At 45.9% G+C, this 27,307-nt stretch overlaps 1 protein-coding gene across 1 annotated transcript in view; it reads right to left on the minus strand.

Moving 5' to 3' along the window:
* The window catches only part of CDC40 (cell division cycle 40), a 405,957-nt gene that overhangs the window by 236,942 nt on the left and 141,708 nt on the right, over positions 1–27,307 (minus strand). The window contains exons 7-8 of the mRNA XM_078649170.1: positions 9,923–10,062; positions 3,486–3,560 (exon numbers count right to left, since the gene is read on the minus strand). Coding sequence (XP_078505296.1) covers positions 3,486–3,560; positions 9,923–10,062 — 215 coding nt within the window. The remainder of the gene's footprint in view (positions 1–3,485; positions 3,561–9,922; positions 10,063–27,307) is intronic.

Below are 27,307 nucleotides of genomic sequence, written 5' to 3' on the forward strand. Positions count from 1 at the left end.
TAATTATTTGGGATTAGAATGTTTATGCTTTGATGATACTGTATGGATTTGTGAGGGGTTTGTAATCGATGTGTCTGACTTGGCCAAAGAGGATATTTTTTCTGACTTCAGTCTATTTGGTGCTCTACCTCTGTTGGTTCTAGGGAGCCCCTCTCACTTGTTGAGAGATCCTCTCCTAGAAGGCCTGAGGTGTTTAGGTTTAGACAGAGACTATCTAGAACAACCTATCAAAGGAAATCTATGGCTCCTATGGGGTCTTCTAGTCATGAAGCCTTCTGTGAAGCAGTCTCAGGTAATAAAGGATGTGAAAGAATTGGTGGTACTATAAGTGGCAAAATGAAACAGACATCCCTGAGGAGAGGATAGCAGAGCTGGGCAAAGAGGATACCTAACATGTAGGAGAGTAAGTCTTAGAATATTCAGAATCTGAGGTGTTCAGAAGATCGCTCTTCAACGGTCACACTCACTCAGCAAAAATCTACATTGGCGTGGATTGATGACAGATCATGCTGCCTTAGCATTGAACCTGAAGGGTGAAGGCAAGAAATGCTTGACAGTGCTCTAGAATGCGAGTGGCAGATGAATCTCAAAGTCAATGGATTTGCCACTGCATGATGCTTTAACATCAAATGTCTCAGCAGCATGCCAGCTTTCGATGGTAAACCTGTGGATTTTAAATCATGGTCCTTGACGTTGAGCATGAGACGCGCATTTACCTAATCTGGGGTGGGTGACAGCTTAACTTTGTGCATGTCAGTCCCCGAAGCCTCTGCATAGTGTACATGGTGCTATTGCAGATGGTCTCCCTTCTCCTTGTCTCTTGGCATTACTGTAGTGGAGTTTTCAAGTCTCTCCTACAGGCCATTAAACCTGGTCATCTGACTTTTACAGTCCTTCTTTTGGACACATTCTGGAAGTTACAGCACTCTTCCGGCCAATGTTCTAGAGGCAGGCATGCAATTCAGAGGTCTTGAGTGCCTGACTGTGCCTTCTTGACACAAGAAGGACATTTCACTAAACCTGATGTCATGTTGTGTGAAAATAGCATCATATCCTGTGAAAAACATTTCTGGTTTCAAACAATCCTGAGTGAAATCAGCACTTAAAGGGATGGAATGGTTTATTCTACCAAAAAGGCCAAGAAAGGCTAAAGGATCCTGAACTGACTTAGCTGCAACTGTTGGGATATGGTGGGACACCGGAGGAGGATACTTCATTAAAAGCATAGTGACAGTTTTTTTGTATCTATCTATAGCAGCCTAACTGCTAACATTGCCCCACCTTTACTTTAACTTTCAAAAAAAGTTTGTGAAAGCTGTCTAAGCCCCTTTTATTAAATTATTAACTTTTGATATAATAAGCTTTTAAAAATATTAACTAATGTAATTTGGCCAATATATATCTGTTTTGTTAGACTAAATGATTTGTATGCATTACTCAAAGTGCACTTTTCTACTGAAAAGTGTTGTGCAAAGACTCCAAAATACATATGTACATAAAAATGTATAGTTATTTTTAAAGTGCTCTTGGACCACGTGAGCAGGATGGACAATTCAGTATGTGTAACCATTGATGAGGATCCCACGTAGGGGAGGGGATCTTCGGTTTCACCTTTTTATAAAATGTGATCTTTTCCAAATAGGAGACCAGCGTCAAGGAACAACATGCCAAGTCTTAGAATGCTCTGTTCCTGGGAGAGGGGCAGAGTTCCTCTTGGAGGAAGAGTATTTCTACCTTCCTGCAAAGTTTTTCTTTTTTCATGCTTTTTAAAGGAGGACTATATGGTGGATCGCTCCCAGTCAGCACTTTTATCTGGAGAAGGAAAGTTGGCCAGTTTTGGGCTGTCCTTGTCGCTCAGAGCCAGAAAAGGCTCTGCTCCAGCTTAGGGTGTCTGCAGGTAGAGGAGTCTCAGGCGAAAGGACCATGGCCAGACCCCAGGAAACACATACAGATGTGGGATCACACAAAAACAATTCTTTCAACATTGTTGATAGGGTCTGCATTCACACACCTTCGGTGGGGACGACAGATATAATTTGCCAATTAGACATAAGGAATACAGTAAAAAAACAATAAGGAGATCTGGGCCCAAGGCACTAAAAAACTGACACTAGAGTGCCATATATAGGTCAATGTCACATCCTCGCAACGTGGAGTTGCGAAGGGAGTCATGTGGCACTATAACAACTTTAGTTTTAAGCAAAAACATATTTAAACAGGTCTCTACAAACTCTTAGCATAAACATTGTATTACTGTGATCTGGTTCTAAGCCATTTTATTAGCAATGAGAAGAGTCAAAGGGAAGTGGGGGTAACAGTATTACAATAAGCATTGGGTGAGGTGGACTACGAGACCTGCTGTTCCTCTTCTAAACTTATAAAAAAAAAATTCAAGACTCATAGTTTACATATTTCTGAAAACAGTCAGGACAACTGAAAAAGTCTAATCCTAATCCATGCTACGTTGGTGTCCTGTACATGTCAAAAAAATTGCTGACTCGTAGTGAAGGTTCTTGCATTTGCTTGCTCTAAAACGTCATAAATACATACAAATGACACTGAAAAAGCATGTGAATAAATGAAAGGAGGTAAGGAGAAATACACCACATTTACACTGCAAGGCTCCTTGGGATCTAAATTACAATTTTGGGCTTGTGGTATGGAGAATTGAGGTGGGTACATTGGCTCTTGAAGAGAATGAAAAATCTTGTTCCCGTCTTGCAGTAGCCTGCCAACCTTTTCGCCTCTCATCCTTGAAAGGCAGGGTGTCAGTCTGTCAATGTTTTAGGCATAAATTAACAACGTCTGCCCCAAATGGACGTGGTTGGCATCTGGAAGCAAAAGAGGGGTGTAAGACACAAGCCCCAGCTCAAAATAGGGCACTGTAAGCCAGGGCAATAGGTGCAAAGCCGCACTTTATGAAGAGGCCTAGAACCTTCAAAAGCCACCAAAGGTGATTGCCATTTTGGTTGTAATTGTGCTTATTGGACATAAATCTACAACCTGAGAGGAGAGCATATGCCGGCCTGAGAAAGTTGCATAGGTTTTTTACCGATGTCACCCACAATCCGGACTAACAAGACAAACCGTCTGCCACAATTTGTTTTAAAAAAATACCTTGAACACATTAAATATGATTCAGAATAGAACATGTAAAGGAAACACATGAATCACATACTGATGCAGATCTAGGCAGTCAGAGCTGCAATGTAATACTAGTAAAAGACTGAGCACTATACACATGGCAACCTAATATAGCAAAGGTCACAACACCCACCACTCACTTTTGGATATTCTCTAATTTACACACTGGTCAAAACTAGCAATAATTTATTTAAATATATCAGTCCAGTAAATAAATAAACTGTGCAAAGTCATTTTCACTTAAAAATACAATTCTAACTCAAGGTACAACAAGTAAACTGTTAAACGAGTATTCACGAAAGCAACAGTGTCAAGACATACAGAACATGGTAAATAGACACCTTGATTTTACAGTCCATAGAGCAAGAAAGCAGCAAATGCCCGGAAAGGGGGAACAGCCTGACTGCACTGACACCCTGCAAAAGAAAAGGTGAATATGATGAAACATATGCAACAAACCTCTTATAGACAGCTATCTACTTTTACAGACAACATTTTTGGATCCTGTACAACTACAGCTCTGACCTTTCAGGTGATGAATGAGTATGTGTTTATTCCTATTAACACGGCCCACAAGTTCTCCGTAGATAACAAAAGGTGGAGAATATGAATTCTTGATTTCCAATGCCAGATTTTCCAATTCCCCCTCATTTACATTTGAGCACATCATACAACTACACAGCTTAAGATAATTAGTAGTTGTCAGGAGAAAATTGAATAACCACAGTGTTCTCTTTTTAGATTTACATTTATAATCTATTTTTACTGTCTGGATTCTGGTGTGTAAGTAACGATATCTGGAAACGAATTTCAAATGGCAGAAATGGCTGGTACCGACTCTCCTGCTTCTACACAGTTCAATGTGCCATGTCTATGGACCATAAGTTCTTGTTTTGCAAATACCCGCAGACATTACTCACAAGAAACCCATTTCTTTACTTTGCAACTCTGAAGGTATTCTAAGTTAGTGAACTGAATTTGAATCATATAAATTCAAATAAAAGGCTTTCAGTGAGGCCCTAATGTACGAAATTCTGATATCTGCTCAGGCAGTTGGTATGCTGCCAATAAACTGGTATATGCCTGCATTGTAGATCCCTTGGAAGGGACCTGAAACAGACAGCGGGCATTTTTATTTTCCTTTTATTGTGAGATTAGAGAATGGAAATTAAACTTAAGAGGGTTGATTTGCAATTGCATTTATGGGCAAAAGTAATAACTGATATACCCAGAACAGACAATAATATGCAGCAGATGTAAGTTCAACAAAAGTTGTGTTAGGTTAAATTGTACTCATATTATACTATTTGGTTTTACATCAACTACATTTCTTCCCTCTCACTTCTCCACCTTTATGTCATCCTACCTTTACTTTGCAAACCTTTCCGCAACTTTGAAATAGCCCTTCTTTTTCATACTGTCATTTTGGTCCCCATCTCAACCATAAAATGTACAATATTAGTAGTGGTTTCCTTATCCATATTTTTATTTTTATTACATTTTCATTACTACTATCCTATACCTTAACTCCAAGTTGAATTAAATTCTATATAATGACCAAAGGCGAAGGATTATTGTCCTCTTCATTCACTTTATTAAACCGACACCAAAATTAAACCAAAAATAAACTAACTTTCCCAGAAGCACCAGGGCAAATGAGGGTCCAAAACAGCATCCAATCATCTTGCTCATTATCACTTCAAGTCCATCAACAACACTTATGCCCCCTCTTTCTTCGCTCTAGCTTCAGCAGCCGTGAGTTCAGCATCTCCACCTCTCTTTCTTATACCTTTCTATTTTCCCCATTTTCGAAAGGGTGTTGCAAGCAACCTGTTGCATTTATTGAATATTTGTTTTTTAGGACCGCCATCTAAACATATTCAGTGTTTCTTCTGCAGTACCAAAGTCATGTGACTTCTCCGTGAGCTGGACTGTGTTTCTGCGGTATGGTCTTCCAAACGCTAGAGAGCATAAGCATCGACCGACGAACGCAGGTTTCACATTTTTAAATAGAGAACAGCTTGATCTATTGCAGAGCCCTTGCTTCACGCCTGCACCTGGAGCATTACGCCCCAAGCGACATCTGTAGCTTAATTTCCCAGTATCTAAAGGAGTGCTAACGTCCTTCGAGGTCTGCAGTCTTGCAAGGTAGCTTACACTACTCCACTTAGAGATGCCGTCCAGATTGCTTACCTCACAGATAGCTGGAGGTATACAGCATTCGGGTCTTGGAACCCATAATTGAGACCCCCATATTCACTCAGCTTGTGCTAGTAAGACATTTAGCCTTAAAGGCTAGCATATTAGTGCCAGGCACTTCAATAACTACAAGATTTACTTACTTTACTTACAAGATGCAGAGCTCTGAGGATTATGCAGAAGAAGAATCTGTCTTTATAATTCCTTCTGATGAGGATGTATTTGAGTCTGTGGTCCCTTGATACATCAAGCGGTGGCCTAGCTACAGCCCTCTTGGAGAAGAGTTTGCTACAGATAACTTATTGTTGTCCAGACCCCCTCCTCCTGGGGGAAAACGCCCAAGGTCACTGGAGAACAGTCCCCCTCAAAGACAGTCTGATTAAAACACTGGCAAAGCTCAGGGAAAACAAACCTGAGCAAGGGGTGGATTCAGTTCCCTCTGACAGATTGAAGAGGTTATTTCTTTCCCACTACCGGTCTGCATTTAATGACTTGGGAGTCCAAGTCCCTAACACAGAGGGTAGCATCATGAAGGATGTAGTTACCCAACTAGATTCCCCTAAAACCATGGAAACCTTACAAGGAGAGGATTCCCATGGGGACTTGGATGTGGATATTGGCCCCTATAGTCCCTGGCATCCAATTCCCACATGACAACCTAAGACTGGAGCATCAGAAAATGACAAATCAGACATGCATTATCCAGACGATCTCTATTCTCACTCTTCGCAGTGGTGCATGTCAGAGAAGGCATCAATGTATGTGGCAAGCCGCCTCTAGAAGCCACTGGGGAAAAAGGCCTGTGCACATCTCCAGACAGAGTGGCTTCTCACTTCCCTGGAGGACAGGGTGGCCATAACCCCAGAAATAGGAAGCAGGATGGCAATGTTTTTGGGGAATTATGTCAGAGACCCTAAAAAGTCATTGACCGCGCATGGCAGTCTTGCCATGGTATTACTTGAGATTACGGGCTCATCACTACGATACTGGACATGGCCGAAAATGCCAAAAAATCTGGGTCCCTGATCTCCCCAGAAATCTTGTTGGGTGGGCTCTCCAAGTAATCCTCATTGTAGGCAATCCTAACTGTGCTTTGTCTACTGAGCAGTGCAGGTCACTCTGGATTAACTATGACCCTAAGCTTGGAGATCCGGCATCATCCGAAGAAGGGGTGATTGCACATGTGAGCCTGCTCAGGGACCCCTTTGTGAAGCATCTAGGGAAATCTGTGGCAATGCAACTTCCCTGAAAAAGATTTTCGCACCTAAAGTTTTCAGAGGCCCGCTCTGGTAGGGGGTGCTTGACTGGCCACATCCACTCCCAAGCCCCAAACAGAGGCTTACAGCATGGTCAGTGGCAGGACCAATCTCATTTAGGGTCTTTCTTCCCCTCCAGGAGTTCCCAACGTCACGGAGCAGGGAAATTCACAAGGAACCAATTCTGGTAAGTGTTCTCCTATCTTCCCAACTAAAAGTGGGAGGGCAGCTAGTGCGTTCTGTCCACAATTGGAGATGTGGAACGTCTGACGTCCGAATCCTGTAGACAGTTCAAGTTTTTCAAACAGTTCTATGGCACTTCCAAAGGAAAAATACCTCAAAGTTTCAAGCCAGGAAGCCTCACTTATTTCTCAGGAAGTTTAAGAACTTCCAGGAAGATGACATTTCTCCAACAATCATTCACCTAACCGGATTTGTCAGCAATTTGTTTGTGGTAGACAAAAGAGACTGAGGGCAATGCTCAGTCATAAATCTGAAGGAGTTCAACAAGTGACTGGTCTACCGCCATTTCAAGAAGGAAGGTATCCACCTTCTCTGAAATCTCCTGTGGCACAGCGACTTAATGGTACTTCTCCCCTTGAAATATGGTTACAGTACAGTCCCAATTGTTCTTCCACATCAAGGGTTTTTACAGTTTGTGAGGGAAGGCCAAACTTACGAATGTAAGACTTTCTCTTTCAGACTGTTTGGCAACCTTGTGCTTCACCAACGAGCTAAGGTGAGCCATGGACAGCCTACGGGCCTGAGGGGTACGTTGAATTGTGTAGCAGGACGACAGGAACTTCAGAAAATGCTTTCATGACAAAAGGCTTTGTTGTGTGGTATTGCCAGGATAGTGGGCCTGCGGTCATTGTCTATCCAGGTGATAATTCTCAGCCTGCTTCATTACAGGGCCCTTCAGTTGAAAGCTTACTGTCTTCGAAAGGATATAACATACTCGGAATTCGGCAGAAGAGGCCAAGAAGTAGATGGAATGGTGGCTCACGCACATCGATGTGGAATGGGAGAGTGATCATCAGTTCTGATCTGGATATCATCATCGAGTCGGATGCCAGCAAAGCGGGTGTGGTGCAAGATGCAGCAAATTGTCCACAGGACAATGGTTCGCTCAATAATGACAGTTGCGTATCTATTGCTTGGAACTTCTGGCAGACTCATTAGCAATACGATTCTGAAACAAGAAAACTGTGCAGTGTTGAGTCTAGTTGAAAACGGATGTTTTGGCAGTACGATTCATCAAACACTTGGGGCGGTCAAATAGAAATAAACATGGGATCCTTGCACAAGGCCAATCATTCTCACATGTCAACCCCCATCTGCCTGGACAAAAGGATTTCAGTAAAGCCAGAATACTTCCAGGCCATCGCCAATGATGTAGCAGACTGGCATTCACAACACACTCAAGAGATGAGTTTATGAAATTGCATTCAAGGGTATTCAGGTAGCCGGAGAACAGATGGGGCCCATACACAATGGACCAGTTTGCGGTGAGACTAGGTCATCGAGTGGACAAGAACTTCATTTGAAGACCAGATCCTCAGGTGACTGAGACAGACGCTTTCCTTCAGAACTGGATCCAAGAGTAGGGATACAAATTCTCCCCTTCGTGAATAATTACAAGATTGTCAGTGCAAGTCAGAAGACAGAGAGCAGATGTAGGGGCCACTACAACTATTTGGGGTATTAATTCTCGTGGAACTTTCTGGGATCCTCCAATCCATCTACCCCAGTTTCAGGACCTTCTTCTGGATCCCTTAGGGAATCCACATCACATTATTAAGTCCACAATGCTGTGGGGGGGGGACGCCGCGCGCAGGGCCCCCATGCTGGTGACGAGCTGAGCTCGTCATGAGGCAAAGCTGAGCTGCCCTCATGACGCGCTGAGCTCGTCACGCCCGCACCCGTTTTTAGGACGTTCAGCACAGCGGGGAAATTAGCCCCGCGTGCGAACGTTCCAACTGCCGTGACGAGCTCAGCTCGTCATGAGTGGAGCTCAGCTGTACTCCATGACGAGCTGAGCTCGTCAACAGCATGGATGAGGTTAAGGTGGTGTCCTCTCCCACTAGATTAAGATGAGTCAGATGGATCATTCATAAGGCAGGCCTCGATACTTCCATCTTTGGGGAGAACTCTTCCTGTGGAGCGACTGCTTCCGAAGCTTTTACACGTGGGGGGTCGCTTGGAGGATATTCTGAATGCCGCTGATTCATGTACGGACTCTACTTTTAAAAACTTTTACTCTAAACCAGTACTGAATATGGCTTCTTTGATGGCGAATACGCTCCGAATAAGCATAATCCTTGCACCCAGTATTGACATAGAATGTAAAATGTTATAGCTTTCGTAATCGAAAGTTTAAACTCTATTAAGGACACAGAGGTTAGGATTATTCCTTCCAGTGGTCAGAAGTGACTATACTCCACCCAGGTATAAAGTGGGAATTAACAGAGGAGGGCCAATCCCCGAGTATGGATTAAGTATTTCATTGCACTGTTTTCTCCATGGATTGTTCAGCTGAAGATTGACTTCGTACTTAACACTGTGTAGTTCATCTATTGTTTATTAGTCTGATTGTACACTTAAATGCTGCTCAATAAACATTTAGTTGAAGTATGTTGACGTTGTTTGTTTTTGCATGAAATAAAAATCTTAACAGGAAAGGAGTGGAATAGGAGGGCAGTTTATGTTGCATGAAGAAAGATGGGACAGAGAACTCGATGATGGACTTTTGAGGAATTATGGAAGAGATGATTGGATGTTTTGGACTCTCATTTGCCCTGGGGCTTCTAGAAAATGTAATTTCTTTATGGTTTAATGTTGGCTGCAGTTTAATAAAGTGTAGTAGGATTAGCAAATTTATCATTTCAGTTACGAAAGCTAGGAAATTGCCCTTTAATGGTGAAAATAAATAAAGATACCTTCATCTAACACTAAACCTAAATACAAATAAAAGCATGTAAATGGTTCCATCTCTGCTTGTTTGTTGTCCTGCAGTTCATGCATGTAGGTACTCGGGTACTGCAGAATTCAATTAGACGTACTAATTTACTAACAAAACCTGTACATGGCAAACAAATTAAGAGTTTGACTAATGATCCCGTAATTGTAAATAGCATAAAAAGGGGCCTACCATTTAGGACATGTGTAGTAAACCTACAATTCAATTCACATCTTACAAAGTTACATTTTACAAAATATATCTTACACATGGGTTCGACTTAGTCCGCAGCATCAATAGTAAATGCACCCTACGGTATAAAACCTATTAAATAACTATATTATTAATAATAAGAAATGCATACCTTTGTATGTCCAGACCAAACAAAAATCTGTTTCTTGGGAAGGTAACATTTGTCAGGTGGTTCTGAGGACCTCAGGTTAACACCAACATCTTGTGGAATATGAAGATAAGATCTGCCCTGATAGTCATACATTTCTTTGACTAGAAACAAACGAGGATTAAAAAGGTATGTTAAAACATTGCACTCTTAAATGTCAGTTCTGCACTCAGTACTGCATGATCCACTGCACTGAACAAAACAAGAATACTGTATGAGCTTTGAGTTATTCTGTACACATGTGTTCGTTCCCTTTACTTATCCAGTATCACCTCTCTTGTAAAACATTACAAGGCAGAAGAGCACTGATTTTGTAAAGTGCATTCGGGTCCTGCATTTCAACCATCAACAGCCACAAACTGTGCTTTTTCACAACAAATTTGATTGCATTTTGATAACACATCTAGGCCGGACCAACCCACATATTTATGCAAAACAATAATTAACAAAAGTCTATATATAATGGTGATACAAAAACAGGGACAGACCTTCACTAACCACCCACAGAGTCCCACTTGTCTCGGACAATGACCCCAAACAAGTACATCATTAGTTTCCAGCTAACATCTTCAAGGTTCAACCCCATAGGACTGTATTTTGGTGTCAATATGAGCCATGTCAGTCTGCACTGGTGCCAAGATTATACCACGATAATCTGCCTAACACTGCCATATCTTTGGGTGTTTTTGAGGGCTACCACTTGCCTGGAAGAAGGCAAATTCCAGACCCAAACAGTTATCTATAGCCTTCTTCCACACCCCCAAAACATGTCAACGTAGATGCCTTCCACATTTTGGCAATGTCCCTTTTTGCTAGGGTAATCCACAAAAATAAGTGTCTCTTATAACTGTTCCCGCTAATCCCCTCTGTACTATGCATAAGGATCATTTTAGGGTCAAATGGGATCTACCAAGAGAGGACTTCTGCAAGGCAGGAAGTCACCCCCGCCAAAAGCGTCAAAATGCTGCACAACTCCACACACTATGTAGGAAGGTTCCCTACACCATTCCACACCGAAGACACAAGGAAGCAGCAATGGCGACCATCAGCCACTAGTAGTGCCTTTTATAGTATGCCTGGTGCAAATATTTAAATTGGATCAAACGAAGACAAGAGGAAATAGCGGCAACCCAGGGAGCTGCTTGGGCCTCGGTCCAGTCTTCTTCATCTAGATCACCAATATCTCCTTGCCAGGCTGTCGGCAGGGCCAGTAATGTGGTGGAGCTGTTTGTGATCGAAGTCTGGTAGATTTGTGTAATTTTAGGAGTACCTAGATCCCCCATTAGTAATTCGCCCTCCAGTGAGCTTAACTCTGGCAGTTCCAAGAGATCAAATTTGTAGGGGAATATAGCGTGGCGGAACTGTATCTGCAAAGTTGGCTACGATAGAGCGGATATTCAATTTGCAGCTCTTGAAATGGTTTTTGGATGGTACCCTTCATAATGTCTCCTAGTGCAGATACCCCAATAGCATCCCATCGTTGAAACCCTAGCAATGCAGCCACTTGCCACAGAAATATACCCGGCCACAGTGGAGTTCCCCACATCAGTTTTCTCCACCACCCCATCCGCCTGAAGGTTTACCTCCATACGCAAAGGACCACCTGGGTCGCCGGGGAAAGAAGTCTAGCCCTCTATTACTATAGAGAAGATCGAGGAGTGCTGAATCCCCCATCGCCCACCTCTCCGCAGTGCCAGCTGGATCATTTTGGGCATTATACCACCAGTCATTGATATTCAATAAATGAGATGTAGAATAATAGAATTATAAGTCTGCTGCAGCGATGCCCTCAGAGTACGTGGACAGGAAGCATGTCCTGAGAGCAACGCGTGTAGCACCCTCAATAGAAACCAATTTAGAACCATGTTGATCTGTCTGAACCACGCAGGAGGAATAGTATTGAGGAAGTTCTGAATTCGGTACAGTATACGTGGCAGCGCGATCATTTTAAAGATTGCCGAGCAGCTGAGCAGAAATAAGGGCACCGGGGACCATACTTTCACTTCTCCCCTAATGTGTGACAGAAATGGGCCTAGACTGCAGGACCATGAGATGGTAGGGTCTGGGGAAACAGTCTGTGGCCAGCGATAAACCGGACGGACGAGTTACTTCCCTTTGGTAACAATGTATCTGGAAGAGACACAGTCTAGCCACAGATTCCTTAACTTAGAATATCCCCAGGCGTCAGACTGGATCCGGAAAACTTTCCACGGCAGCACCTCTGCGCGCCGCCGCACGATTCTGCCCTGACGTCCACGCACGTGACGTCAGCTGAGCCATATAAGCCCCTCCCGGCGGACGGACGTCACACATGAGCATACCGCCCAATCACGACAGTGGGTGTAGCAGAGCAAGCCAAACTAAATGCAGCATCCAGTTGAGGAGTGAAGTGAAAGATGTCACCTCGCAGGAAGACAAAGCCACCTGGAGGGAGGCGAATGCAGAAAACCCAACATGAAAAGGTCCTCGCAGAACGGGGAAGATGGGTGGGTGTTAAGGAATCTGCGGCTAGACGGTCTCGACCAGTTAAATTGTTACAGAAGGTAAGCAACTCGTCAATCTGATAGTGACATAGAGCCGCAGATTCCTTAACTTAGAATAGATACCAAAGTCATACCCATATAGGAGACTGGTCTGCGACTGAACCCCACCAAGTTCCAGAGAAAACTTAGCCGCAAACAAGGTGATGAAGCAAAGAGGGGACCGCAATGCCGGCGCAGCCAACACCAGACCATGAAGCTCCAAAAAGAGCAGAAAACAATGGGAGTCAAAGGCACCACAAGCTGTGAAAGAACAGCACAACAACGTTTGTTTGCATACCGGGTGGAGAGAAAAAGACGCACAGAGCCAGAAATGCAGGTGCGGAAGTGAGAGTCCATGGCTTCGTAAAGATGATGAACGGAGTCTAGGGTCCGATGGATCCACAGGGTCTGATGCGTTGACAGGAAGCAAGACCCAGAAAGAGAACAAAACGGCATGACAGAGTCCGCGCATATCGTCCCGAGTATGCACAACAGTGGTAAAAGGCACTGTTGAACCTGCACAAGCTACGTGGGGTAGCATTGGCAGGATGCCGAACCATGGCCAGAAAGTGCGGGCATTACCAGAAACACAAGAGACTCTAGTACATAGTCGTCCCTTCACAAAGACATGTGAGAGGGCAGTCGGCAACAAGTAGACGCACCAGAATACAAACACAGTAAGACTGGTATTGATGCGGGAGTCAGGAATACATATGAGCCTACAGTGTGGATGCCAGGACCACACCAAGTATAGGGAAATCCTCCTGTAGGGTAGCATGAGCCGCCCAGACACACTCAAGAGGTTGCACCATAAGCAGACCACACGGACACCACAGCAAGGAACATTGTCTGCGGGACTCCGCTGTGAGAAGAGCACAGAGCAGATATATAATAAGAAAGATACACATCGAAAACTAATGTGTTGCAAACAAGACAAGGGTACACCATAAGTACCAACAGACATGGTGAAGCAGAGTTGGACAGGATAATGTCCAGATCCGTAAGTGAAATCATCCATCCGTCCTGGAGGAGCCATGGTCCCTCGCTAGACAGACTAGGAGATGGAGCAAACAACGAAAGTGGAAATAGTCAGGACCAACATAATGGCCCAGGGATGTACAAACAAAACCATCCAAGAGAGGGAGTATCTTGAGGAGAACACTTCCTTAGAGTGTTACAGCAGGAGCCCAAAGCAGAAGCGTGGAAAACACTTTCTCGTAAAGGAGCAGGGAAATAGGAAAAAACGCCTGTTAGGAAAGTGCACAGAAAATAAGGGCACAAGGCAGTGAACAGCATAGACGTAAATAGCAAAGACGCCATCGCCTATAGACAAGTCCAGACAGGGCTGAAGTACGAGAAAGCAATACCCAAACCAGAGAGTGGAGGGCAGAACCAGTCACCCCAGAAGTGAAAGATAGAACGCAGGCACCCCATGATAGCGAACATGCCATGGTGCACCCACAATACGCGTAACACTGAAGTAGTAGGCTGTGCAGCGGCTGTGCCCTTGCGATATACAATGGCGGGGCGTCAGCCGCGGAAGAACTGTGCCTGAACAGATCACAACTACATGTCCCAAGGGACAGTGGCTGGCGAAAATAAGAGCAGCCAACATGGACAAAAAGGAACACAGCAAAGCTGAAATAAGCCCCTGGGAAAGGCAGGCGAGTCAGAAGCCACGCGGTAGGGAACCTCTACTGATGCTACGAAATACTACGGCTAACCGTAGACCCCAACCTCAATTGAAAGTGCAATAGAGCGACACCAACCTGTGGGTTGTGTAACAGCAGAAAGAGAGAACAGACTGATCCACAGAAGAACCTCTTTGAGGAAGACTCCACAGGAGCATTCCTTGTAGGAAGGCAGCTACACAATAGGTTGGAAATACCCCACATAGGGTAAGTCTTAACCCCAGCAAGGGGGCTCCTCTTGAGACAAGCACCGACAGAGGACTTAAATGAAGGCAGAACCAGCTGACCAGTTGTACTGAATAAAGGCAAACATGACGGAGTAGCCCCCTAGACAATCTGGGCATTTCGTCATGAACCCAGGGTCCCAAACAAACAAGGCAACTCTGCCTAAGCACAAGCAAAAGGAACAAAGTCATACAACGTATGAAAAAGATAAGCCACAAGGCTGAGAAAGCTAAGTCGTAAGGGCCAGAAAATCACAGGAGACCAGACATGAGGCGCTGAATCATTTTGGCAATCAAAAAGGTCCACGTCATTGAATGGCAGATCCCAAATAGCATCCTGAACATTGTCGGGAAAACGACTATCATGCAACCATGCATGGCGACGCAAAGCAACCAACCGGGCCATTGCCCTCCCGACAGAGTCTGTAGCATCCAAGGCTGATCAAAGGGAAAATTGTGCCATTTCCCGGCCATCAAGAAGGCGGCGATGCAAGTCAGTCCGGGGCCCTTCTGGGAGAGAAGGAAGAAGGAGCTCAACTAAGTCCCAAAGGGCAAAAGAAGCATGTGCGAACACGCAAGACGTGTTCAAGCCACGGATGCCTGCAATGGCGGAGGCAAAAATGTGGCGACCACATGTCTCCAGCCAGCGAGACTCCCTAGTGGGAGGTAGCAACGGCAGAGCGGAAGAAGGCTGCAAGGCGATAGCCACCTGGACAACCAGACCCTGAGCTCTAGGGACAAGCTGACAGGAACGTTTGGGGCTGGACGATGCCTGAAAGCAATGGCCTGATCACCAGGATCACCGGAGGGGGGACGTGCCCAGGTACCAAACAGGATGTCAAACAAAGACCCACCAAGGAGCAGCAAAGGCTCCACGTCCACAGGCTCAATGTGGAGAAGATCCAGTAAAGGATCAGAGGGCAGGGAAACTACAGGGGGCTGCAAATGAAGAATATCCGCAGCCCTTCAAACAGCCCTCGCAAAAGCCGCACTAGCCTCTGTCGCCATTCTGAGCAGCGACAACAAACCATCGGTTGGGGACGGTTGGTGGGTAACTCGTCCACTAGACAGTAAAGGTGGAGGAGACCGAGGTTGAGCCGAAGGCCATGGAACGCTAGGCACTTGCCCCAAAACGACCCAGAGTACGGGAGTCCAGAGGGATTTCATTGTCCTGGAACAGAGGAGCCGTAGGTGCCGGCACAGACGTCGAATGATTCCGAGATGGCGTCATATCGACGTCGAGAACCTCCAGAGGGGACCCGATCTGGGCGCGGCCTGACGGCAACTCGACCTCCACCTGCGGGGAGGGAAGAGGTCGACAGGGCGTCGAACTCGGTGCTGGAGGAGACGTCAGCGCAGGAAACCGTACTGGGCTATGCGGTGACTGGACGGGTGGGCTGGACAGACAACTGGGATGCCCCTCCGGGCCGTATCCCGACCGCGTACCGGAGTTGATGCACACAGCCAGCGCCGAGGACGAATCCGCCGGCGAAGACCTGACATGAGTGCCTTCCTCCTCTGCGAGACCCGAAGGAGCACCAGTGAGAGGAGGTGACCCGAAGAAAGACTGGAGAGCCTTTGAATAGGCATCTATCTGGGTCCTTGTCGCTCCGACACCCAGAAAGGGAGGGTATGGGGGAGACGAGTCCTGGGCGCCTGTGCCTGGCAAAGACCGAGAGCAGCGGGCCCCAGCGTCATGTTTATGGGAGGACGACCTCCGTGACTTATGCTTGTGCTTACCTGTCTCCGAACGACATCAGCGGGAAAGACCCCGGGAGCAGCCCCGCTCCCAAGAGGGAGATTGGTGGCATGAAGGCACAAGACGGGACATCCAGGCGTCCAGCAGCTTCAAATGACGCTCCCGTAGGGACTTTGGTTTCATCCTCCCTTTGGAGTCGTGGTGCACTCCCAGGCCCCACATACATATTGCGTGTGGATCCGTGACAGACATTTGCCGCACACAGGTCTCCCACGCCTTAAAGCCCGAAGGCATCACAAACTGTTCCATGACGCCAAAGGCGTAGAGAAGGCCTAAAAACAGGCAAAGGAACCGCTGGTTTTCCCTGGACCCGCATTGAGACGTGTATAAGACGAAAACTTAGGTCAGCGCGCCGGGAGGGGCTTATATGGCTCCGCTGACATCACGTCCGTGGACGACGTCCGAGCGGAGCCGTGCGGCACAGACCCCATGGCGCAGAGGTGCTGCTGCGAAAAGTTTTCCGGATCCAGTCTGGCGCCTGGGGATATTCTAAGTTAAGGAATCTGCGGCTAGATGTCTCTATCAGATGCCCATTCCAGGCCACCAGGCACCACCCACAGGGAATACCAGCAACTTCCTCACATTCATATGTCGGTTGTCTCACCGTAGATTGCATAATTTCAGGATTCGAGGGCCAGACATTGCTAGATCTGCAAGCAGAGCATATTTGCATAAAAGGCCGGCCTATCGGAGAGCTTCGCAGACCACTCAAAGCCCCGCACCAGAGTATATATTCTCACTCAGTAAGCCAACGGTTCCATAGCAAGGGAAAATAGGTGCAGGGACAATGAGCACCTTTGACGAGTGCCCAAATGAATGTGAAAGAGGGCGGAGATTGCTCCCCTGCCACTCAAACCGAGGCAGACAAATCAATGTAAAGACGGCGGTTAAAGGAAAGGAACCGCGGGCCCAGATTAATAGATTGCAGAAGAGAGAATAAATATTCCCAGCTGAATCAAAAGCCTTGTCGATATCGGCCAACAGTACCACTACCAGTCTGCCCAATCAATGCGCCAAGGCCACTGCGTTGTGGAATCCTGGGATAATAAGCTGCACTTTTTTGACGTTTGCGAAGAAATAGAGAGTAGGCAAGTTTGCGCACTCAAGTATAAATAAATTAGTCAAACTGAAAGGGCATGACAATGTGTTGTATCGAAACACAAGCCTAGAATTTTAATGTTATAAAAGTAAGAGTAGTTTCATCTGCATTCTGTTTTCTGTACAGTGTTTTAGCACTGTGACTATTTGGATTTTCAAAGCAGTGCCATGACTATACACCAAGGAAAAAGAAGTGATGAGGGTTTTGGATGGCTTCTCTGTCAGACCTGGCATCAGAACTGCTAACAAAATATTATAAATACACTGCTGTTTTGATGCTGTGAACAAAATGCCAACTGACAGTTTTGCTAACTGAAATAAATGAACAGGTCAAAGTGAATATGCTACTTACCAGTATGCATCTGTTCTTGGCATGTAGGGCTGCTGACATTCATATCTATAGCATAGATCGCCGCCTAGTGTTGGGTCCGGATGATTGCACATTGTTGTCCTGGAAGAGTCTTCGAAGTATCACGAGATAGGTGGCTCCTCCCCTGGACTACAGTGCGCATGGGCATCGACTCCATCCCCAGATTGTTTTTAGCCATTGTGGCGACGATGGAGTGTAACAGTGTGAGCGATGACCATGCTATGAGTAAGTGTAAGTGCTGCAGCCACGACAGGCGCCGGGGAGGAGGGCGGGCGATATGAATGTCAGCAGCCCTACATGCCAAGAACAGATGCATACTGGTAAGTAGCATATTCAGTTCGAGGCATGTGGGCTGCTGAATTCATATCTATAGCATAGAATATATAGCAATCCCTCCATTAGCGGCGGCCGCCCGTGCCAGCTGCAGCAGTTTGAAAAAGTGTTTTTAGAACAGCCTGCCCTACAGCTGCTTGGAGTGCACATCTACACAGTAGTGTTTTGTAAATGTGTGTGGGGTAGACCATGTGGCTGCTCTACAAATGTCTTCTAAAGGGATATTTCCAAGGAAAGCCATGGAGGCCCCCAACTTGCGGGTGGAGTGGGCTCTTGGGGGGGATTGTTAAAGTGCGCTTAGCTTTTTTATAGCAAATCTGAATACACTTAACTATCCACCTGGCTATACCTGCTTTGGAAATGGGGTTGCCTTTGTGTTGTGCGGAAAAGGCAACAAAGAGTTGTTTCGTCTTCCTAAAATCTTTGGTCCTATCAATGTAATACATCAAAGCTCTTTTGACGTCAAGAGTGTGGAGCATTCGTTCTGCCACTGTCTCAGGATTTTGGAAGAACGCAGGCAGTTCAATAGACTGATTGATATGGAACTGCGAAACCACCTTTGGAAGAAATTTAGGGTTAGTGCGCAGCACCACCCGGTTGGAGTGAATTTGTATGAATGGTTCTTGTACAGTCAGTGCCTGGAGTTCACTAACACGTCGCAGTGACGTAATGGCTATCAGGAAAGCCACTTTCCATGTTAAGAACTGAATCTCGCATGAATGTAGAGGCTCAAAAGGTGGACCCATCAGCCGTGTGAGGACCACGTTAAGATTCTATTCAGGAGCAGGTGGGGTCCTGGGAGGAATGACTCGCTTGAGTCCCTCTAGAAAGGCTTTAATGGCAGGCACTCTGAAAAGGGAGAGATGCTGCCTGTTTTGGAGATAAGCCGCTATGGCGGATAAATGTATTCGAATGGAAGCATATGCTAGGTTGCATTTGTAAAGATGTAACAGATAACAAATGATGTTGTGCGTAGACGCGTCAAGCGGGTTAATGCTGTGGTCTACGCAATAAATGACAAACCGCTTCCATTTTGCCGCATAGCATGCTCTGGTGGTGGGCTTTCTTGCCTCCCGTCTGATATCCATGCAGTCAGGAGGCAAGTTGAGGTAGCCAAACTCTAAGACCTCAGGAGCCAGATCGCCAGGTTGAGCTGTTGCGGATCTGGGTGCTGAATGTCGCCATGGCTCTGCGTCAAAAGTCTGGGCGTGAGGTGCAGCCTTTGATGCGGTACCACGGAAAGTTCTAGAAACGTGGTGTACCATGGTTGGCGTGCCCACGTTGGAGCGTCATCGCGTGTTGCTTTAGCTTTCGTGCCACCAGCGGTATTAGAGGTGCTGGGGGAAAAGCGTACGCAAATTTGCCTGACCAGTTCATCCATATCGCATTTCCCTGTGACTGTGGGTGCGGGAACCTGGCGGCAAAGCTTTGGCATTTGGCGTTTTCCCTTGTGGCGAACAGGTCTATCTCTGGATGACCCCATTGCTGGAAGTACGGGCGGAGTACTGATGGATGTAGCTCCCACTCGTGCATTTGGTGGCTGTACCTGCTGAGCAGATCCGCCATCTGATTGTCCTTGCCTGGGAGGTGTTCCGCCATGAGGAAGATGTTCCTTTGAATGGCCCACTTCCACATGCTCTGAGCCAGATGAGATAACTGTGGAGAGTGTGTACCTCCCTGCTTCTGAATGTAGTACATGGCCGTCATGTTGTCCGTCCGGATCAACACGACCTTGTTGCACAGATGTACCTTGAATGCCTTCATTGCCATGAAGATCGCGATCAGCTCTAGAAGGTTGATGTGCATTTTCTTCTGCTGCGTTGACCATAGCCCCTGCACCGTGTAGTGGAGTACATGAACTCCCCATCCCTGGAGAGATGCGTCCGTTGTTAGGATGATTTGTGGCACAGGCTCCTGGAACGGTCGGCCCTTGCAAAGGTTGTGTGGATTCCACCAATGCAGAGAGTTGTATGCACGACCAGTCACCAACACTAGGTCTTTTAACTGTCCGTGAGCCTGAGTGCACTGACGTGCTAAGCACTCTTGAAGCGGACGCATATGTAGTCTCGGTGCGGGACTATGAAGATGCAGGAGGCCATCATGCCTATCAACTGCATGAACACTCGTGCAGGAAGCGAGTGTTGCGGTCTGAATTTCTGTATCAGCAATTGAATGCTGTTGGTCCTCACTGAATTTGGTTGGGCTGTGGCCGCCAGAGTGTTGATTGTCGCGCCCAGATACTGCCGCACATGGGCGGGCTGAAGGTGGGACTTTGGATAATTTAGTGAGAATCCCAGATCGTGAAGGTGAATGGTGTGGGACATGTTGGCAGCGCACTGCTGTGCCGACTTTGCTTGGACAAGCCAGTCGTCCAAGTAAGGGTAGACGTGCACGTTTTGTCTCCTGAGGTGCGCAGCCACTGTCGCCAGGCACTTTGTGAACACCCAGGGCGCTGTGGTCACTCCGAAGGGGAGGACTTTGAATTGGTAATGCTGATTCTGAATGGTGAATCCGAGGTATTTTCTGTGTGACGGATGTAGTGGAATGTGAAAATATGCATCCTTGAGATCTAATGTTGCGAGGAAGTCCCCCTGATTGAGCAACGGAAGAACCTGCTGCAGTGTGAGCATATGAAAGTGTTCTGATAGAATGTACTGGTTTAGGGGTCTGAGGCCCAGAATGGGTCTGAGGGACCCGTCCTTTTTCGGGATTAAGAAGTACAGGGAGTAGACTCCTGTGCCTCTTTCCTCCACTGGCACGAGCTCGATTGCCCCTTTCTGCAGCATGACAAGCACCTCCTGCTGCAATAAGTGCAAATGCTCTGTGGACATAGGATGGTGTCTTGGGGGTATGTTGGGTGGAGTGGATGTTAACTCTAGACAATAACCGTACTGGATAAGCTTTCTGACCCACCTGTCTGTGGTGATGGACTTCCAGACTGGCAGGAACTGCTGTAGTCTCCCCCCGACTGGTGTTGTATGGTCGGGGGGCAGTGACAAGGCGTCACTGTTTGTTGGCGGCGGAGGATCGGGAGTTGTTGTTTCCACGACCTCTGCCTTTTGCGCTGTTTCCACGATAACCACCTCTACGGTTTGTGGTACGTGGTTTGCGCGCCACTTTTAGTGTACTGTTTTTGCTGGGACAGCTGGCCTCTGGAAACACCTCTATTGCCTGAACGACAAAAAGAACCACCCCAGAACTGCTGGGACTGAAGAGCCCCCATAGACTTTGCAGTCTCAGAGTCCTTCTTTATTTTTTCCAGGGTGGTGTCCACCTCAGGCCCAAATAAGTGATCTGGGTTTACAGGCTGGTTTAGGATGGTGGTCTGTATCTCCGGCTTGAACCCGGAGATCCTGAGCCAGGCTTGTCGCCGTAACATTACACTGGTGTTAATGGCCCTGGCCGCGGTGTCTGCTGTGTCCAGTGCACACTTAATAGAAGCATTTGAGATGAGTTTCCTTTCCTGAATGAGCATCTCTGCTGCCTCCTTATATTCATCTGGCAAGTGTTGTAACAGGGTTTCAAGTGCATCGTAATGTGCCCGGTCATATCTGGCCAAGAGTGCCTGAGTGTTTGAAATGCGCCAGATATTGGCCGCTTGAGCCGCCACCCTCTTCCCTGATGCTTCTAGCACTTTAGATTCCTTGTCAGGGGGAGGAGCATCACCAGTAGTTTGTGAATTCGCCCTCTTCCGGGCATTAGAAACAACGAGAGTCCAACGGCAACTGGCCCTTGATGTAGGTAGGGTCGCCAGGCGCCAGCTTGTACTTTTTTTCAATTCTGGGGTTTATAACCCTGGCACGTGTGGGTTCTTTAAAAATGTCTGCAGCATGTTTCAAGACACCCTTCAGCATTGGCAGAGTCTTTGACACCTTTTCCACCTCTGAAAAGACCGTAAACAGAAAGTCCACCTCAATAGGGTCAGCATGGAGCTGGACGTCATGATTTTTGGCTGCCCTCTCAATAAGCGCATTAAATGCCGCTGAGTCCTCAGTAGGTGATGGTTTGACATTATACACATGAGTGTCCGGGGCAGTTTGTGGATCCTCTGGGTCCGCAGCATCTGCCCATGTGTCATGCTGATCCTCGGGATCAGTGTCGGCAGGGTAGTTGTACTCATCATTGTCACCTTCCCCAGCCTCCACATCTGAGTAAGTGGGCGAGAGTGGAGCAGTGTCCTGACCACGTGGAGTTATTAGTTCAACAAGAACGGGTGAATCTGTGGAATCTTTCTTCCTCTTTAAAGGAATTGTGTAGGACTCCATCGGCTGTGCTGGTGTGATTTTCCGCTTGTAAATGGAAAGTTTACCGGTGTCGGCGTCGATAAATTGTTCCGATTGCTCCTCCAGCAGGGGCCGTCGATGCGTTGTGGCCACAACTGCAGGGGTAGGCGTCGGCCCCATGGACGCCTCGACAACCTTCTTTGGCGCGAATGCTTTCGGCGCCACTTTCGGCGGCAGCGTGAACTGGATCGGCGCCGTCGACTTTTGCGGTTTGGTGGCAGGCTTCGCCGTGGAAGTATCCTTCGGATCGACAGCGGAAGCCTTGTCCTTGATGGGTTTTAATGATTCAGACACATGCTTGTGAAGGAGGCGGACGGTTGTGTCGACTCGACAGGTTCCTTCGAGCCACTACCCGGTGCGGACTCGAGGGTTGTAGTACTTTTGGCCTTCTCCGGCCGACGCGCAGGATCGACAACTTTAGGAGCTCCGAGTCCTTTGTCTGTGTCAACGGCCCTCGGCGCCGAAGTCTTCGGGTCGACGACCTTGACAAGTACTTTCGGTGTCCCCGTCTTCGGCATGACGCCCTTGAGCGACTTCACCGGTTCGACAACCTTCTTTGGTTTTGTCCGCACCGACTGTTCTGAAGACGTGGAGCCGACCAAGGCGACACGCGCTTTCTGTTTCGTCGACACCGAAGCTTTCTCTTTCGGTTTCGATTTGACCAATGGCGGCTCCTTAGAAGTGTCCGTAGCCGGGCCTGGGGGCGAGACCGTGGAACTTGGTGCAAGATCTTGGGTAAGGCCATGTGGCGATCCCTCGACCTGAGCCGTAGATATTGTCTGAACGGGGCATAGCTCCTCGCTTGAGCTATCTTCCGTGGCCCCATAGGCCCCATCGTCGTCTCCTACCTCGTCGACGATGTTTTCTGTATCGAGCATTTCTACGTCTGCGTCGTAGTTGGAGTCGATCTTTGCCGCTGGATTGGAAATCGGCTCTCGATCTTCTTGCTCGTCTACCTCTTCTTCCTCGGTATCGAAAATGTTCACCGGGTCAGGTGCCGTCTGCTGGGCCTCCTGGCGCGCCGAAGTCGAATCGTCTTCTGGCGACAGGCACTTGTTGCCCACCGGGTGGACGTCGATGTGGGGATACTTTGAGTTGCACACGGGGCACCTTTTGAACGGGCTCCGTTCCATGATGTTTCGTCGAATAAGTTGTTGCGTCGACCGGGACTCAAGCACCAAAGAGCCATGCAACTCCTCTGGACGTCCGACTCGGGAACTGAGCTGGAACAGAGCTGGGCACCGATCGTAAAACAATACAGACGATAGGAAAGGCCTTTGGGCCGAAAGAAAGTTTCTATTGATTCCGAACTTGAGTGATCAAATATGCATCCGAACCCAATGGCGGAAAAAAACAATCTGGGGAGGGAGTCTATGCCCATGCGCACTGTAGTCCAGGGGAGGAGCCACCTATCTCGTGATACTTCGAAGACTCTTCCAGGACAACAATGTGCAATCATCCGGACCCAACACCAGGCGGCGATCTATGCTATAGATATGAATTCAGCAGCCCACATTCCTCGAACACTAGAGTAGCTCATTTGGGTCAAACAGGCTGAGCTAAGCTCATCTGAAGAGGTAGTTTACTTTCAATCATTCGCAGCATGTGGTAATAAATGCCACATGCAGTAAGGCAAAATGAGCGCTGTCATCTTTTACATCCACGAAACCCACGACTACACATATCTGCATACAGTTCTATAGCAATGGTTCGGATGGAGGATAAATTAAAGCAGCTCCTTCACTCTGACTAAAGTAGGGGGTCATTATTAATTAAGGTAACCAATGGAATTTAGAGTATAAAAAGGGTGAGTAACTAATACTGCATTGCAGCAGCCTCAAATTTCAACAAAGATGAAAATCAAAGGAGAAAATTAAAAATAAATATAACAATAACCAGCATGGATCCCCTTAAAGGATTTTTTTTTTTTAATGGTCAAGCAGGCAGCGTCTTTGAAATTCCATTTAAGGACTACATGGGGTGGATCCCAGCAGCTGCCTTGCATACATTATTTGTTGAGCACAGGCTAGTGAAAAGTGTACACATACTCTTCAATTCTGGGGAAATGATGAAATAGCATTTTGACATGGAGATGATCTTATGGGCTATTGAAACCTTGCAAACAATCCAACTAGGGCCATTACTTACAGATAACAGGATTTGAATGGGGGATCTCACATACTTCAAAAAGGAAGTAAATGGCTGTGCTGCTATAGTACAGCTTGAAATATCTGGTCTCAAAACTTCTACGTACTATGTTAATTCGGATCTATTAAAAATGTGAGGTCACCCTAGAAACATCATTGGCTGTAATAGTCTGGTCCTGACCAGACCTAGGATTCCTATTGGACAGGACCTTCTGAATTAAATGCCAAGTGTCTAAGTTCTCAGACAATGCATGCATGTTCATCATCCTTGAACATAAACACTCCACACTTCTTGTTGGCGCGCACACACATGCCTATGCATTAATCGATCAATGAAGCGCAAACTGATAATAGGCACTTGTTGAAGGTGAAATGTCTTTCTCTGTGAGCAACACTGTTGCCTGAGGTGGCCAAACTAACAAAGGAAATTTGTCTGAACTTAATCCAGAGCAAGACAAGACTTAATAGACATAATAATCTATCTCTGTTATCAGGCACTGAACTTAGATGAATGTGAGCTGCCACTACTTAGTGGTGGGTAATCAACTCCAGATGACACACATGCACAATCTGTGACATTTTCGAACACAGTTTGAGCCTGCATGTTCATGAACGCAGAGTTATTCCAACTAACTTTCTTTTTTTTAACTACAGGCCAACTGATATCAAACATTCAGTTGAAGACTTTTGAGATTAGATTAACAACAAAATGTAATAACCCTCTGTGTGTGGTTTCAACCTGAAGTGTAGATACAACAGCCAACCCAATGTATACTACACCTGAAATAGCCAGACTATATACCACAAGTACAGGAGCCTACATGAAGAGGGGTTGTTCACTTCACTGGAATTTGGACAACAATCTGCAAATGGCTAGTTTATCTGTACACATATTGTATTGTGAGAACACTTTCTGGTAGACTGTGACACTTAAGATGCCAGGCTTTAACAAAGCCAGTGTAAACTACAGGGGCATACATCACAAGAAAATGAGCAATTTTTCAGACAAACCAGCATTCAATGTGGAACTTACTGCCAACACTGTACTAAACTTCAGTTTGAGAAATCTGAAAGTTTAGTTAATTTCTTGGCAACAATCCTTTTACATAATTACACCCAAAATACTGGAAATTACAGCCAACAGAAATTAAACTAGTCTCAGATACTCCACACCTTCATTAACTGCTCAAATCTTTCCTCTGAGTAATATCAAAATAATTAAACCTAATCAGCCCCGCACCACGCCACAATTTACATACCACTTAACAATTTACCCTCTGCCACTGGCATTAAGAATTATAACCAAGATATTATATTGTATTGTAATTGCATTTAAATAGCACTTACTACCCCGGACAATGCGTCCAAGCGCTTTTTCGGCGAGTAGCACAGTACTACGGAACCCATAAAGGATTTGTGGTGAATTAGTATGTGAAATAGTAAAGTAATTTGAGTGGTGGATATGTTAGTCAGCTATTTGGATTGAGAAGGATAGTGGAGGAACAGAAGAGGGAAAAAGGTTTGCGCTTTTATAGCGCTTGTTACCCTTGATGAGGTGTTGAAGCCCCTCTTCGGTGAGCAGAACGCTACTTCAAAACCCATAAAGGATTAGTGGTGAATTAGTATAGTGAAATATCAAAGTAATTTCAGTGGTGGATATGTTAGTCAGTTATTTGGTTTGAGAAGGATAGGGGAGGGATAGGAGAGGGGAAAAGGTTTTGCATTTATATAGCAACTGCTACCCCTTTTGAGGTATTGAAGCGCTTTTTCGGCAAGTGGCATTCTACTACCGAACCCATAAAAGATTAGTGGTGAATTAGTATAGTGAAATATCAAAGTAATTTGGAGTGTTGGATATGTTAGTCCGTTATAAAAAAAAGTGTAAAAGTGAAGGGAAAAAAATTCTGTTATACACTACCAGTCCTTCCTCTTCCTAAATACTAATCCTTTTCCAATGTTTGGGAGGGACGAGCAAAGGTTTGGCCTTCCTCACTTTTTCCACAAATTATATCCAGGTCAAATTTGAAGCCATGTCTGTCCTCCAGGCACAAATACCCCATCCACACCCAAACATGTTGAGTATTGTGAAGATCCCCATAGTTTCTGATTTACTGTGGAGAGGTCTGAGAAAATAGCCACACTATGGAAGCATTTATTTTTTTCTAACAAAACATGTGCTGTACATTAAAGGCTGGCTTATTTTCTTAAAATTGTTACAAACAAAATGTTTTTGCAGCTTTATGGAACAAGCTGGTCAAAGGGCAGCTAAAATATAGATGGTGGTGGACACGTGAGAAAAAGAGGCCCTGTACAGAGATTCCCAGTTTATTTCTATACAACAAACCTTTGAGGTCTACCAGCTGGGGAAAGGACCGGGGTGATACAGACTACCAGTTCTTCATGGAAGCTGGAATACAGATGGTTAGTACACATCAAACAAAGGAACCCATCTTTCCCCCACTGCTTTTTCTACTTTTGGATTGAACACAAAAGCTGACTGGAGTTGGGTTAGCGCTACAAGCGACAGGGTGGTGGAAGAGTTTACACACACCTGAATCTGCTCCCATAGGGGAGCTAAAATTCAGATGGTTTAGTAACTGAATTCTATTCACTCTTAAATCCAGAGAGCAATCAAGTTCTCGAATCAAACAAAGACAAAACCTCTTATTTGACTTGTATTTTCACTTATGCATTTGGATTTACAACATGTGAACAAGATTTACTACAAGGGCAAAATAGTTTATCTGGTTGAAAAGAAAGGGATTCATATTTCGTTTAAGTCTAATGCATTTAGAAAGCTTTCAATATATTAATCTGACCTGCTATTAAAACTATGGCAATCAAAGTTCATTTCTAAACTATAGATCGTGAAAACATATCAAGTGAACTGAGTTTTCATAGTCAACATAGATTTATTTTTGA

This window comes from Lissotriton helveticus, chromosome 6 (genome assembly GCF_964261635.1).
Source record: "Lissotriton helveticus chromosome 6, aLisHel1.1, whole genome shotgun sequence".
Classification (NCBI taxonomy): Eukaryota; Metazoa; Chordata; class Amphibia; order Caudata; family Salamandridae; genus Lissotriton; species Lissotriton helveticus.